Source organism: Propithecus coquereli, unplaced genomic scaffold (genome assembly GCF_000956105.1).
Source record: "Propithecus coquereli isolate 6110/MARCELLA unplaced genomic scaffold, Pcoq_1.0 Scaffold12, whole genome shotgun sequence".
In the NCBI taxonomy this organism is placed as follows: domain Eukaryota; kingdom Metazoa; phylum Chordata; class Mammalia; order Primates; family Indriidae; genus Propithecus; species Propithecus coquereli.
The window spans coordinates 8,035,178-8,050,872 of record NW_012136080.1 but is presented as its reverse complement, the minus strand read 5'-3'; the positions used below and the strand labels follow the sequence as shown (position 1 = coordinate 8,050,872).

At 38.5% G+C, this 15,695-nt stretch overlaps 1 protein-coding gene across 1 annotated transcript in view; it reads right to left on the bottom strand.

The window, feature by feature from the left end:
- Positions 1-15,695, bottom strand: part of NEK11 (NIMA-related kinase 11) — a 238,017-nt gene that overhangs the window by 191,334 nt on the left and 30,988 nt on the right. Inside the window, 1 exon segment of the mRNA XM_012663819.1 lies at positions 8,547-8,712. Coding sequence (XP_012519273.1) covers positions 8,547-8,712 — 166 coding nt within the window.

Genomic DNA, 15,695 nt, shown 5'->3' with positions numbered 1-15,695 from the left:
TACACATCTGATAAAGGGCTGATAACCAGAATCTATCTAGAACTCAAAAAAATCAACAAGAAAAAATCAAACAACCCCATCAACAAATAGGCAAGGGAAATGAACAGAAACTTTTCAAAAGAAGACAGAATAATGGCCAGGAATCTGTATTTTTAACAAATGTCCTAAAGTGACTTCAGGACAGATGGTCCATAGACCACACTTTGAGAAACAGTGCTAGACAATAACATAAATGAGCCATATATTTAATATTTAGCCCATCAATGGAAATATTTTGTCCTATGCAATTCTAAAGGCAAAAGATGTACTTAGGAAAGGCAAGGTTTAATAAGAGTCATTTTATAATGGCATGTTTTTAAAAGCCTGTGACATTACTTAGGAGAATAACAAAAAAAAAAGAGGTAAAGGCAGTAGGAGAAGAGATCCTCTGTCATTGTATTGAGGAAACTGAAGACATTTCCCTAGAATTTTGGAAGTTCACGCTAATGGATTGCATAAAGAGTGGGGTAAATGTCAAGCCATATTATGCTCTTGAAAGCAAAATTTAAAAATCCAGTTTCTAAATAGTTACTAAAGAATGCCATGTAATATCATGACATTCATGTCCAACAATATAAATGAACATCATTTGGTTCAGTTACTATTTTTTTTCAAGTTATTTTAGAGTTAGTGTTCTTTCTGCTGAGGTAAATGTACATGAATAAGAACAAAATGGCAGAACTCACTATCTTAAGAGGAAGTGATATGAAATAATGCTTTAATCGATAAAGTACTGGGTTGTTTTTTAAAATAAACTACTTGAATTATTTTGATTCTATTTTTGAACATTTATATTTATATAAATTTACATGCCTGCTAAAGCCATACCACAAATGTCATAAATTCTACTGGGTTTATGAATTGCTTTCTATTTGTACATTACAGCATTTCTTTTAAATGAAACTAGTTTTGCTTTTCAATTATTATATTTAACAATTTTAAGTAAAAATCAGCGGCCTTACTTTTTAACTTTTTTTGTTTAAAAGGTCGAAATATTTTGTAGTTTAAACAAAGAAAATAAATAGCACAAACCAAATGACTTTACTTTTGATACTTACAAAAATCATGAACAGATCAGTTTAGGTGTACAAAAATATGAGACACTCACATTATTTACAGCCTTCCTAAACTATCAAAGTCTAGACCCATAGAATTGGCACAGGGCAAATCCAAGGAGGCCTATCTACTCCTGGATAGAGCTGCCCAGGAAAACCAGAGGGCCCTGAGAGGACCCACCTCTCTGAAGAGGACTTCACCTCTTTGAAGATAACACTTAGTTCCCTAAATCAGCAGAAATCCCAGCAATGCCAATAACTGAGGACAGCCCCGATGTGTGGACAACTCCAATATGTGGACACCTGATGTGAACTCACACTAGGAAGGATGGTCACCAATGTCACAATGGTCACACTCCAAGAGTGTCCAAGAGTGTCCCTCATCCATAAATAACCAATTGGGGGGCAGGGTGGCCTCAAACAGAGCTGTATCACTATGAGCAGTGATTCTCAAAAACAGAAAATGGTTTGTCTCTAATACTAGACCCAACACACCCAGTATGAAGTTCAACAGGGACTCTCTGAGAGCTAACAAGCCTGGTGGCTGTATGCAATCGTCTACTGACATCCAGTAGAGTTTCAAGACTGTAATAATAAGCCCACTTACTTGGTTTATTTAAACATTTTTTCATAAACAAGAAACATAAGAAGAAATTTCAAATTTTCTTTTTTACAATACAAACAGATCCTTGGAAAGTATTTGCTTCAAAGTTACTATCAGACCCATATTAGAATTTGCATGTTTCCTCTTTTGGGCATGAATCTTCATACTGAAGGCTACACACCAAAAACTCAGAGGTAAATATTAGCTTATCGTCTAGGAAATGGCTGGGGGGTGGGGAGAGTAGCAATGAAATAATGCATAATTATATTAATAATAACTTCCATTATCGAGGACCTTGTAGGAGCAAAGCTCTGATAGTCACTTTTGCAATGTTCATTATTTCAAATCCCTACAAAAACCTAACAAAATAGGTGTTGTTACATTCTCTTAAGACAAGAAAAAGAGAGAAATAAGTTGCTCAAGAAAATGGATCAAGATTTGAACAGATGTGATGCCGAAGTCCACATACTTTTCATTATTTCAAACTCTGTTTTCTATTGAGAGAAAATAATATCATTACATTAAAACTTGTACGTGTGCACAAATTAATACGCATGTGCTTCTGTGAGTTTGTATATGTAATATAGAAATAGAGATAAATAAAGAAACAGAACATAGTGAGAATAAGCCCAGAAAAAGAGCAGCCTTGCCAACAACCCTAGGCCTTGTCCTGCCTCAGAAGAAATTCAACATTATCTAGTCATACGATAGTCAGAAAATCATTCCACCTCTCTATAGTCCTGTTTCTTCATCTGTAAAATAAAATTAATAAGCAAGAATTCACTTCTCCTCAAAAATGGATGAGGCCACGTTAAACCCAAAGGAGCCCTAATAGCCAAAATTGGAACAATTTGAGCAAGAAAATAAATAATACCAGTACTGAGTAGTAACCTATATAATTTTTAAAAATCCACTAATTCATACTGATATAAATAAATAACTGAGTAAATACATAAATGGAAGAAAGGAAACAGCTCTTCCTTACAGGAGAATCCCAATAAGTAAATGTAGAAAGAACAAAGGAAATACATAATCACAATTAGGCAAATAACTGCACAGTAAAAGTTGCTGTAGGCAACTTCCACTGAAAGCTACTAAAATCAGTGAGTGAAGGTTTGACAAGACATAGGTTATTAGCATAATCTCAAAGTATTTTACCCAAAATATTTTCCAATTACCAAAGGAAAAATAGTAACTTTACAGTAGAGAAATCCAGAAGATAGAACCTTAACAAAGTGATAAAAGTTAACATCATCAGTAATAATATATTATACTGATATCTTGTATCCCCTGATTTGATGTACAGAGAAAGATACAATATCACTTCTGCAGTAGTCTTGCCCAGAATAGTTAACTTTAATCTAATCATGAGAAAACATTAGACAAACCCAAACTGAGAGACATTCTACAAAATAACTTGCCAGTACTCATCAAAAGTGTCAAGGTCATAAAAAAGAAGGCAGAGAAGAGAAACTATCACAGATTAGAGGATACTAAGGAGTGACCTAGGAGACTACAACTCAATGCAATGTAGAATCCTGCATTGGATCCCAGAACAGGCAAAAGAGATTAAGGGGAAACTGGTAAAATAGTAAATAGTAAATCTCTGATTTTGATAATTGCACTATGGTTATACAAGTTAACGTTAGGAAATGTGTTTAACTGCCAACACATTACAATTAAAGGTGAAACATTAGGTTCCTAAATCACATCCCATGCTTTTCTACCTCTGAGCCTTTTATTACATACTTCCCTTTAACTGAAATGTCCTTGTTCCTCTCCACCTGACCAAATCTTTCCCCACTTCAAGTTCAAATATAATGCCAGCCCCTCCATGGTTCCTGTGGTCGGAGTCGTTTCTTTCTCCTGTTAACTCCCATAGCACTTTAACCACATCCTTCCCATGACATTTCCACATTCCTCCGTGTACTTTAGCCATTGATATAAACAACTCATTAATCCTACCAGACAAGTTCATTAAATATTATCATATTATCTCTGTTATTCCACACTGTATCTGTAATTGTATCTGACACAGAGCTGGGGCTTGGTAATGGCTTTTGGAAAGATGCTTGATTACTATTGCCTTTGTAAACTTCAAGCTCATAAGTAACTAATAAATAATCCAGAATGGTAATTTATTCATATGCAGCAACAACTAGAACTGCCAAGGCAACAGTGAGTTCATGTCAGTTTAGCCAGCATATTTTTTCCTGTTCCAAGAAGCATATATGGAAAGCTGAATTGGTATCAGAAGGTTGCTTGGGTACAAGAATGAGTTGGGTGATTTTTATGAATAATAGCAACAAGATAGGTGGCTTGATCATAAAATTACACCTACCACCAGGGCCAGACTTCCCTGTTCTCAGGTCTGGGCCTCATCTCTGCTCAGCAGTCCACAGCACTGACAAATTTTCCCTTTATGATTCTATTTGCCTGTTTCCACACTAACCATTCCCCCATTTTTGCAGTTCTCAGCGCTGGCTGCACTTTAGAATCACCTGGACAGCTTTCAAAAATCCTGGTGCCTGGGCCATACCCCAAATCAATTAAATCAGACTTTCTGAAGGTGGACCCCAGGCCTAAGGATTTCTGAAAGCTCTCTAGGTGATTCTAATGTGAAGCCAAGGTTGAAAACTAGTATTATTAATATATTGACATAATTTTTGTTTAGCTATGTTAATATCACTGAGCAGGAAATAGACAAGTCCAACATTCCCTACTTTTTGCTGTTATATGTTCTCTCCACCAGCACCACCCACTCCTGAAGATATGTGATCTCACCTATTTTCTATTGTGCCTACTAATTTAATGCCCAGGTTTCTGGAGATGCCTTATCCTCACCCAAATGGAAGACCTTCAGGCAATATGTCACAGGTCTCTAGTACAGTAGTACATTTTTAGGTGTATCAGCAAAATAAGGTACGACAAAATACTTTTGACATACATAACAGGTGGAAGGATCCAATAACTTATCTTTTACCATCAGTATTTGACAGAAATGATGTGGGAGACAGTTGGAAGAAAATAGTAAAGAAATCATAAAAAAAAAAATATCCTGAGTGCTAAATTCTTTGTGGTTCAGTACTTTCATCTGTGATAGAAAAACGTATCAGAAAAAAATCAATCCCATATGTTGAGAGCCTGAAATGGTACAGATAATGTATATTGTGCTGGGTACCATGTGAAATAAAAAGGCCATGAGAGTTTGGAGGGCTGGGGTCAGGAGTGATTGCCAACCAAGAGATTATGGGAGCTTTTGTTTATGGAAAGGGAACCTCGTGTATTGGAACTGTTGTTTTTTTTTTTTTTTTTTTTTTTTTTGAGACAGAGTCTCACTGTGTTGCCCGGGCTAGAGTGAGTGCCGTGGCGTCAGCCTAGCTCACAGCAACCTCAAACTCCTGGGCTCAAGCAATCTTCCTGCCTCAGCCTCCCGAGTAGCTGGGACTACAGGCATAAGTCACCATGCCCGGCTAATTTTTTCTATATATTTTTAGTTGTCTGATTAATTTCTTTCTATTTTTAGTTGAGACGGCGGTCTCGCTCTTGCTCAGGCTGGTCTCGAACTCCTTAGCTCAAACAATCCGCCTGCCTCGGCCTCCCAGAGTGCTAGGATTACAGGCGTGAGCCACCGCGCCCGACCTGTATTGGAACTTTTGATTATGGGAAAGGAGGTAGCATTTAAGTGGGGCCTGGGAGTCTGGGTAAGACTTGAAGATGTGAGGCTAGGAGGAAGGGCATTCTGGAAGGAAGTGAAGATGAAAAGGTGTGACGCCATGGAGATGAGCGGAGAACAGCAAGTAGTTCCATTTCCTCCTCGTGTGGAAGAAAATAGAATACACCAATATTTGAAATATTCTGTCATTTGGGTAGTTTGGGAACTATTCCCCATTCAAGATTTAGTTAGATCTTGACCAGAAATTGTGAGAGTTCAGTTGTTTGCTTTTTTACACTCATAATCTGATGTGATGTGCCCAAGGGGTGAGTAGTAGATGTAGAGGCCTCACCAAAGCATTTATATGTTCCAGTCTTGGCCGCACATTAAATTGCAGAAGAGGGAACCTGAACGTAAAAAGACCGGCCATTTCAATGGTGATGGCATTGCCTATGAGGTGCAAGTTGGCCACCTGCCATTTCCTATATTATTATTTACCTCAATAAAAAGAGGATAACGCTAGGCCTGTGCAAGTTATGAGTAAACGTGGGTCTGAAGATGATAAATATCTCTGTTAAGAAGGGAACAATCTGTGCATGTCATTCCTTGGGAGTCAGGGAAGTGGCAGTGACAGCTCAGCTGAGCGCAGAGCCTAGGAAGCCCCGCAGCTGTCTTCCTGCACTGCCTGTAGCCGTCTCCATAGCAACGCCCCCTCCCGGGAGAGCAGCTCAGCCCATAGAAATAACCCATCATTTAAAAATTAACGCAGAGGACCCCGGATTGGATCCTGCACAACAAATAACATTCTTATAGAAATATCCTCTCTAAGGACATAATTAGGACAAATGGGCTGAATTTGAATATAGATTGTGAATTTGATAGGTGATTCTCAAACTTCCATGTGCTTCAGACTCACCTAGCTAGCTTCTCAAAACACAAATTGCCGGACCCCATCCCCAGAATTTCTGATTCAGTATGGCTGGGAAGGAGGCCAAGAATTTGCATTTCTAAGAAATTCCCAAGTAATACTAATGCTCCTGGTCTCAGATCACACTTTGAGAACCACACTTTGAGAACCACTGGATTACATACTCACATTGTATCAGTGTTAGTTTCCAGATTTTGATCATTGTACTGTGGTTATGTGAGAGAACATCCTCAGCCTTAGAAAATACTCACAGTAGTATTTAGGACAAAGGAGCATCATGTCTGCAACTTACTCTCAAATGGTTCAGGAAAATGACAGAGATAGAGACAGGGAGACAGAAAGAGAGAGAAGATAGAAAAATAAATAGAACAATAACGTAAATGTGGAAAAACAATAATAATTGGAGAATCTGGATGAAGTGTATATGGGAGTTCACTATATTATTCTTGTAACTTTTCTGGCACTTTAAAATTACATTAAAATAAAAAAATTTTAATTAATGGAGGTAAAGAAAGTTATGGCAGCATATCATCCAAAATGGTAGCCACTAGCTACATGTGGTTATTTAAATTTAAATTAATTAAAATTAAGTAAACTTAACATCCAGTTGCTCAATTGCACTAACCACACTTCAAGTGCTAAAAAGCCCTATGTGACTAGTGACTACTGTATTAGATAGCACACGTATAGACCATTTCCATCAGCACAGAAAGCTCTATTGGACAGTGCTGACTACAGTTTAAAATTTTCTAAGACCTGGAAGAAATCTTTGAAAAATTCAGTATACCAAAAGCAGCAATAGAGGTAGCAGTAATAGTTACAAACAGTAGGAGTCATTTGTTTCTAAAATAATAAAGTTTATTGACAGAATGTGCTAATGACGAAAAATGATCAAATTATAGCAGGTGGATCGCAGTGTAGCTACATATGCAAATATCTGTAGTTTTGCATGAATTAGTGACATATTTGCCAGAGCAGCTGTCCAATATCACTGCTCTGCACACGTCATCATCTTACCGATTTTCTTAACAATTCACTGGGTGAAGGAGAAGTAGACCTCCAAGCAACCTAGTTCTTTTATTCCCCCAACTTCCTCCAAGCAGAGCAGGGTCAGGACCTGGGTCGGGAAATATTCAGCAAGGCTGAGCTGGGGAGGGTGACCTGTAGGGAATGGCCAACGCTTGGAATATTTCAAACTTGTTCAGATATTTTAATTTGGCTATTGGTTTCATTTGGGGTGATACACCAGGTAATGTATAAAGCAGGCAAGGTTGGTTTTTGTTGCTATTCCTATTCCTTCTGAGCTTCTTTTCCTTCTCCTCTCTCTTCTTTTCTGTCTCTCAAACACATGGCACTCTCAAGTTGTATCTGGCTGCCCAAAGTTTTTGACCCAAACAGGATTGCCTTCCACTCTAAAGATCATCTTCTTTCTCTCCAGTATCATTTTTGGGGGACTCCAGCAACACCCAAGTGATGAACTGACTACATTCATCCACAGTGTAAACAGTACCAAATTCTCCCAAGGTGCATTTGGCTAACCCTAGCTTCCAGAGTATTCTGGAAGATACTTTCTGAGTAAGGTCATCTTTGGGTGATCCAATCCCTGTGCCTCCCTCTACCTAACCTCTTAGGAGTGAGCACAATGACCCTTACTATAGCTATACATTGTCAATTTCCCCTCTTGCATGTTCCAAGCAGTTTCACACTTACTTAGGTCTCAGTCAAACACACAGCTATTACTTGGAGAAAACATTGAGTGGTGGGGAAAATCGCAAATACCTGAAACCATAAATCACAATTTGATAAATATGAAGCATTTCTGTGGGGGAAACGAGCCATATTTGCATTTCCAAATTTCTAGTGGAGAAAATAAATCATAGAGCTAGAATCCAAAAATGAGATGTATCTCTACTCTGTCCAGGCCTCTGTTAGGGCATTTAAATGTCCATCTAAGCATTGGACCATTGTAGGAGATTTGCCTATACCCCATCGAAAAAATTGTTGAAGCATTCTTTTGTAGCAATTCCTCCTTAAAATACATTCATTTTGACTGAGTTTGTTAATGGAGGGAAAACCCTGCCTCAGAAACAAGTTTTCAATTACCTGGAGATAATCATTTTAGCTATAAGACATGAGATCCCAGGTCTTTATAGTTCATTCAACTTCTGGTTTGATAACTGCACTTTTGAGATATCTCTTTACAGCAGGCTTTTTACCATGCAACAGATTTTTATTAAGACTTCCAAGAGAAAAGACGAGTCTCACCTCACAGTACTCTGTAATAATGCAGAAATTATCTTGCTCCACAAAGCTTGCATGGAACTTGACAATAGTTGGGTGGTCCAGCTTGGAGAGTAGCTGGGCTTCCAAATTGGCCCGCACAGTCTCATTTGGATTTAGTTGTCCAATAGAGATTTCCTTCAGTACTTTTCTGCAGCCAGAAAAAAAAAAGTTTAAATACATTAGAGCTGCAAAGCACATTTAATAGATATGAGCAAGCGGTATAGGGCCACCTAATTAATGCCCAAGTTGTGACCTACTCACAGGTCTGGTATTGACATTATGTCTCCCAGTGGGCCCTGGGCCTGCATTTCTGTCCCAGTCAGTGACACAGCTTCCTCAAGGCCTCTGGCCTCCACATCTCTGCAACCTACAGTTTTGCAGAGGGCAGACATGAAGCTAATCTTGAGTAACATTTCTCGGGTGGCCCTTCTTCTGTCCCTCTGGATGTTTTGGTTTTTCTTGATCTCTCATGGTGTCTATTTCTGTCTCTTTCTCTCTCGCTATGTGGGCTGGCACTTTCTATATCTCTTTTCCTCTGTTTCTCTCTGCTTTTCTATTTTTCTCTCTATTCCTATATTGGTGTCTATGTGTCTCTCTATGTCTATCTGTCTCTTTCTCTATATATGTAAAATCTATTTATATATATATATATAATCTGTCACTCTGTCTCTCCATATCTGTCTCGTATCTCTTTGCCTATTTTTTTCCTTTTCTGTCTCTGCCTCTCTGTGTGTTTATTTGTGCATTTCTATGCATTTACACACACACGTGCACTTCTCTCACTCTCTCAGCTCTAAAATTTTCCAAATCTATCAGTTTAATATCAGTAGGACTAATATCTATTTATTTTCTTTTTAAAACTAACCATGGCATATCATACTTTATTACTACCAATATTTAAGAGAAAAAAAAATAACTAAAAACATTGAAGAGGTATTTAGGATCTCTAACGTGTATAAATGGAAGAGGGACTCACTAAATCCCCAAATCATTAATTTTAAAATTGTGATAACTCAGTGAGGAGTGGACCAAAACATTATTTCTTCCCATTTAAAAAAAAAAATAGTCTGATGAACAAACTAATTACAGTACTGCAGTGTAAACTAGATTGCTGGGGGAAAGCTCTTTAGAACTCCAATTATGCGTGCAGACAGATTCTGCTGATTGTACGTGAGCTCTGGCAGTTCATTAAGGCAAGTTCTGCGGGACCTGTACTAGAAAAACATTTTGCAAAAATGTTCTTTAAGAGGTACTACTGATGCATATCAATAAAAAGTGAATTTATAGTGGAAACTCTCTTAATCAAAGGCCCTTTAACCAACTAATAGATTAACCATTCTTCTCCAGTCTTTTCTACCAGGTGCTGACAGATGCCCCTGACATAGGGAATGCCCACAGCTAGTAGGCTCTCTCTGGCACACACGTGAATGTCTGCCCTTTGGGTTGAGATGTGTGGTTACCCAAGTTACCGTGTTTGTTCCCAAGCCTGTTTATGCCAGTTGTGCTCATTACTGTACATTTCTGAGTTAAATAGAATATAAATGGATAAGAGGAGAGCGTGAGAGTTATCTTTGCTAGGAAAACTAAGTCAAATGTTTACCAAAAAACCTGATAATGACAAGTTATAAAAAAATAGCTGTTTAGTAATTGACAGGACAGTTAAAGGAAGTTGGTTAAAAATGTAAAATCTAGTATTCTGAATTCAGATTGCCAAATTCTCATTCCACTTTAGAGAAGATAAACCTGAAAAACTTAATATATTATGAGTGGAGTTTACGTAAAAAAGATGAAGGGATCTTTAACCAGAGGACATTAGATGTTGGCTGTACATCCAGAAATTGGAGAAAATGTGTAATAGTATGTTTTAAGTTGATATAAATGTTTTAATTAGTGTAATTTTATTTTAAAATAGTTTCTTTTATTTAACCAAGTGCCAGCACCAATCACATTGGTGAGAAGAGCTTTTACTATTTTTTAAAACATGATTGTACTATTAACTTTTCACTAATTCAAACAAGCCTTTCCCTCTAGTTGCTTTACTATGGAAGAATGGTAATTTCCTCAGGCAGTATCATAGGTAGAGCTTGTTTCTTGTTTCAGATTGAGGGCCTAGAAGTTTTGATATTGCAGTCATCACACTATTACACAGTTTTTCCCCATCCCACTTCTCTGTGAGAGTCTATGATAAAAGATTCATTAAAATTGTAAGTTAGAAAATTTGTCCTAGAAGCTGAAAGCCTGTAGGAAAACTTAGAAAGTGCCCTTATCCTACTGTGGTGTTGGGTAACATCTGACTTCTTTTCCGGACAAAGAAAAACTGGGTTATTTCTGTTCTCTAAAATCTCACAAGGACAACCGTCTAATCCAAGATGACCATTATGGGGAAGTCATTTTTCTTAAAATTTGAGTCCTTAACATCGTATCCATTTTAAATGTTCTTCATGGTCTTGCCATTCTGAACTCATCCACCCCCAAAAAACAGCCAACAGCAGCCATTGGCTGCTTCCACAAAAAGCAGCTCAATTGCATTAGAAAGGGCAGCTCTATGCCAGGAGCCTCAGAGGCAATGGGCTCCTGCTCTGCCATTTACAGGTGATTTAAATGTGACTGGACTTAGAAAGTTGGAATATTTGGTTCCCTTCCCTTAACAGATGTTTTCCCATTGGTTTTGTTAGGTATTGAGCACTCTGTTAGGGCCTTACTTAATAATTAAGTGGATTCTAGAGAAATCTTTGCTTAGTAATATATTCTATAGAAAGACAGTTCAATTAAGACTTTGGTTACAAATGACCTAATGTTATCAGGAGGGGCATTTCAGACTGTTAGTGTACCCAAAGAAGCTTGAAATGGCATATGAGGCTATGCTTTTCTGTAACTTCTGAAGATTACAAAGCAGCAGGCAAAGCTCAATGGCATCTTCAGAGAGCTTTTTCAGTAATTTACTGTGCCCCAGCTAGCATGCAATTGTAAAAGTCACAGTGGTTAAGCATGACAATATAAAGCCCTACACACACTTGCAATATTTTCTTGCTGTGAAGGAATAAATGCTATAAAAAGCTTCAGGATACTTAATTTTTCCTTGCCAACATCAACTATTGTGCAGCAGAGCATGAGATTTTACATACAGCTACCTGAACCCTGTCTGGCAGCCTGATGAGAAAGCATAAAATCTCATTTGCCCACAGTTTAGCAGATGAGGGTAGGGCTATTAAGACAGGTGATATCAATTATAATCATCTCTAGCTGATGCAGAGACATTCTACCTTCCTTGCCTAAAATCGTGTCACCGAACTGATAGAAGAAACTCTCATTGCATGTCACTTAATACGAGATCCATATCAGCCAAAGATAGCATGGAAACCTACCAAGTCAAGGACAGCTTGTCACTTGCTCAGTGACTCTCAGCCTGTCACCTACTCCTAAATAACATGACAGATATTTATTTTATCAGAGCCTCAACGTGGGAGAAACTTTGACAGCAGCAAAAACAAGCATCCCTGGAGACTCGCTTATTTGCAAACTTCCTATTCTCTTTCCCGAGTGGCATGTTTCTTTCTTCCTAGAATCATTAGTGAACGGACAAACTTTGGAAATTTGGGATAATTATGGCTAATTTCATTCCCTTGAAATTGGCCCACGTTTTGTACAAATAGAGAAGATATTTTTGAGATATTAATCAAGGGTTATTTTTCCCCAGATTTCCATGTATCTTTTCACATTTTCCCTGGTCAACCAGCAGCATACATTGCCTCAGGAAAAAGATGACACCACTACAAGAATATGAGTCAAATCCCAGGCTTTCTAGTTCCCAAAGGAGAGATCAAGGTTAAAAAGAAAGGATCTGGAGGAACACTTGGCCAGCAAGTGAGCATTCTTCCTGCCTTGAGGTAAAGGGAAGAGGGTCAGAAGCAGGTAAGAAAATTAAGAACTGCTGAGCTCTTGAAAACAGTTGCTTTGCTGTAGGCCAGGTCCAGAGAAGGAGTAGAAAGAGAACTCCAATATGGATAAGAGGGCCCTGAGAAGAGGAGACCTTTGCTTTCCTTCCAAAGTAGGACAAAGAAAATTGCAGAACCCCCCACATTTTTTTGTATCAAGGGGTAGGAGCTGCAGAAAGTTCTTCAAGGGGCATGTAAATAGATGGGCCTGAGACAGCTCTAGAATATCCAGTATCCAAATAAGGTGTGTGGAGCAGCAGAATGATGTCCTATGCAGTCAGACCTACCTCGCTGAGGGCCAGTCAGCCGGTGGGACTGAAAGGCTTTGCAGTTAGTCTAGAGATAATGATCTACAGTCCCTTTTCTTGTGATTTAACCATCAACAGTCATTGATTGTACATATACTAGTAAATACCTACTATGTGTCTACAGTGTAGTGGGCACTGGGGATTCATGGTCCCTGCCCTTTGCGTCTGCTGGGGAAGAAAGATATTAAACAGATAAATGTGCATGAATGTGTATGTGTATATATATGGCTGTACTTTTAAAAACTTCAAACGGAAATGGATGCTATGAAATTGGGGTAAAGGATGTCTGAGGCCCTTTTGATTTCAGACTGATGTGATCAGCAACTACTGCACCCACTTTGGACAAAGCCACAGAAAAATAGATTTTAACTTCAACTTAGATGAGAATAAGTTTTTGGGTTTTGTTTGCTTTTTTTGATGCATCATTTACCTGTTTAACAAGGACAGATTATTAAATATGCTCAGGAGTTTTAAAGTAGATTTTTCATCCATCTAGCAAGGCAGCAATTATTTTTATCCACCCTTCTTAAATGGGAAGATCTCATTTTTTTCTAATTTGCAAGAAAATAGTTTCATTATAGAAAAATTTGAAAATACAATATAAGGAAAATATTACCGACAATCCACCGTAGAGATAATCAGCATTAACATTTTGGTGTATTTGCTTCCAATCTTTTTGCTACATATATTTTTTTTTAACAGTAGAGGCCAAACAGCTTATACAATTTGATAGCTGCTATTTTCATGAAACATTATCGCAGCCAGCACTTGTCATTTGTGGCTGCCTAGCTTCTTTAGACAGCTTCCCTACATTGTAGCAGATCCCTGGGCTGTGCATCCTGCCTCACCCAGAGAGAGAAAAACAAACAGAAAAACCAAACCTATGTCTCCCTATTTTCCCTGAGTTTGGGTACTGGTGTGTGACCTGGGTTCTGCCAGTCGGCTGCACCCACCTGAGATTTTGATGTGGGTGTGAGCTTCATAAGGAAACAGGGTAGCACAGGGTTTCCCTTTTGCTGATATATGTGCCATCAGAAACGGCATGGCCCTGGGGTCAGGGGCAGCAGGGCACTTCAGCGGTGATGTTCTGGCCTCTAGCCTGCTCCCCCAGCTCTCCCACCACTTCTGTGAGCTATCTGGGTTCTGGAACAAATCCCTTTCTGCTTAAACTGGGCAGAGGGTGGCTGCTCTTATTTGCACCTGGGTGCCCTGGCCAACACAATTATTCATCAGAGAAGCATTTTCAGGTGTTACCACAAATCAGTGTAAACACTTTGGGGCAATGAAAACTAAATCTCCAAAGGTTTGACTCAATTGGGTTAATTTTTTTTTTTTTTTCTTGTCTCAGACTCTTCAAAGGGATTTAAGGCCATAATATTGCTTTCTCAATTTATAAGTACATAGAAGTATGACAGTGAAAAACATCCTGTTTTAAAGTTATTTCTCTTAATATGACATAAACTCTAAAAAGTAAAGAGGCATGAAAAAATATAATGGCAGAGAATAATATTTATTCAAGAAAGTGGCACATTGATTTAAAAAAATGAAAAGGCCAGGAACCAAAGGTACCTAAAGGAGTAGCTGATGAAACAGAGCAGAGGTTACTAGAGAGGATACTACAGATGTCATTTTATTTTATTTCTGTTGTTTTTCTTTCCCTTGGCAAATCAAAAAATATTTTTCATGTCTGCAGCCAGAGAAAAGGACAAAATTATCTTATGGGCATCACCATACGCCATAATATGCATTGCTTTTTGTTTTTTAACACTTAAATCCCTGGACCCAGCACATTTGTGTGCTAGACTCTCCAATTCATCTTGTCTGTTCCTCTGCACCCCTGATCACAAGCATGTAGCAGGGTCTTTGGACAGAACCAGGGGTCAAATGACATCATGGTGCACGGCATGGATGGCAAACTACAGGTGCCCATGACAGACATCAGCATGAGAAGTTATGGGGGAGTGAAGAAGTGAGACAAGGAAGGGAAGAAAGCCATCAAAGGATATATAACCAAGACAGTAACCATTGTGGGCAACTGGAGCTTAATACTGTCGAGGAACTCTGAGAGCTAGTAGAACATGAAACCCAGTGTTCCCCTGCCTAATGGGTGACGAGTGAGGGGGCTTGGCTGGTAATCCACCAACTCCCACTATTCACTAAGACTGCTCCCTGGGACTATTAATTCCTCCACTCGTCTGCCTTGCCAGAGCACAGGGCACCCTAATGGCTGGAAAGAGCCCTCAGGCAGAATTGCAAATAATTAATAATAACAATAATAAATAAATTAATAAATAATACATTTAGTAAACAAAAAAATAAGAGTACGATTATTTCAAACATTTTTGTTTGGCAAATATACTATTCCTGGCTCCTGTCTATATTATATTTCCATTTGTGGTGACAATTGCCATGCAGTGTTTCTTTTTTTTTTTCTTATTTCAGCATATTACAGGGGTACAAATGTTTAGGTTACATATATTTATTGCCCTTGCCCCACCCGAGTCAGAGCTTCAAGCGTGTCCATCCCCTAGACAGTGTGCACCATGTTTCAATGCTGATACTGTAACAAATTTTGCAAGTTGCCTTTTATTTTTAAGGAACAGAGGAGGATAAATAGATATTTCAAGAGTAGGAGGTTTGAAGACAAATATTGCCTGAATAAAATATATCTAATAACCATGTGAACTCTTTGACTTCTCCCATCTGTATAAATAAGAAAAATAGAAATGACTTAAGGACGTCTTAAGACTGGAAACAGGGCTGGTGCTCACGAGAGTTCTCTGCAGAGACCTTCCGGTGTCAGTGCTAGAACAGAGCTGGCTTCAGAATGGACCATGCCCAGCACTTCTCCTGAGGGCTCCTTGTCGGTCACATGGAGAAAAGATAAA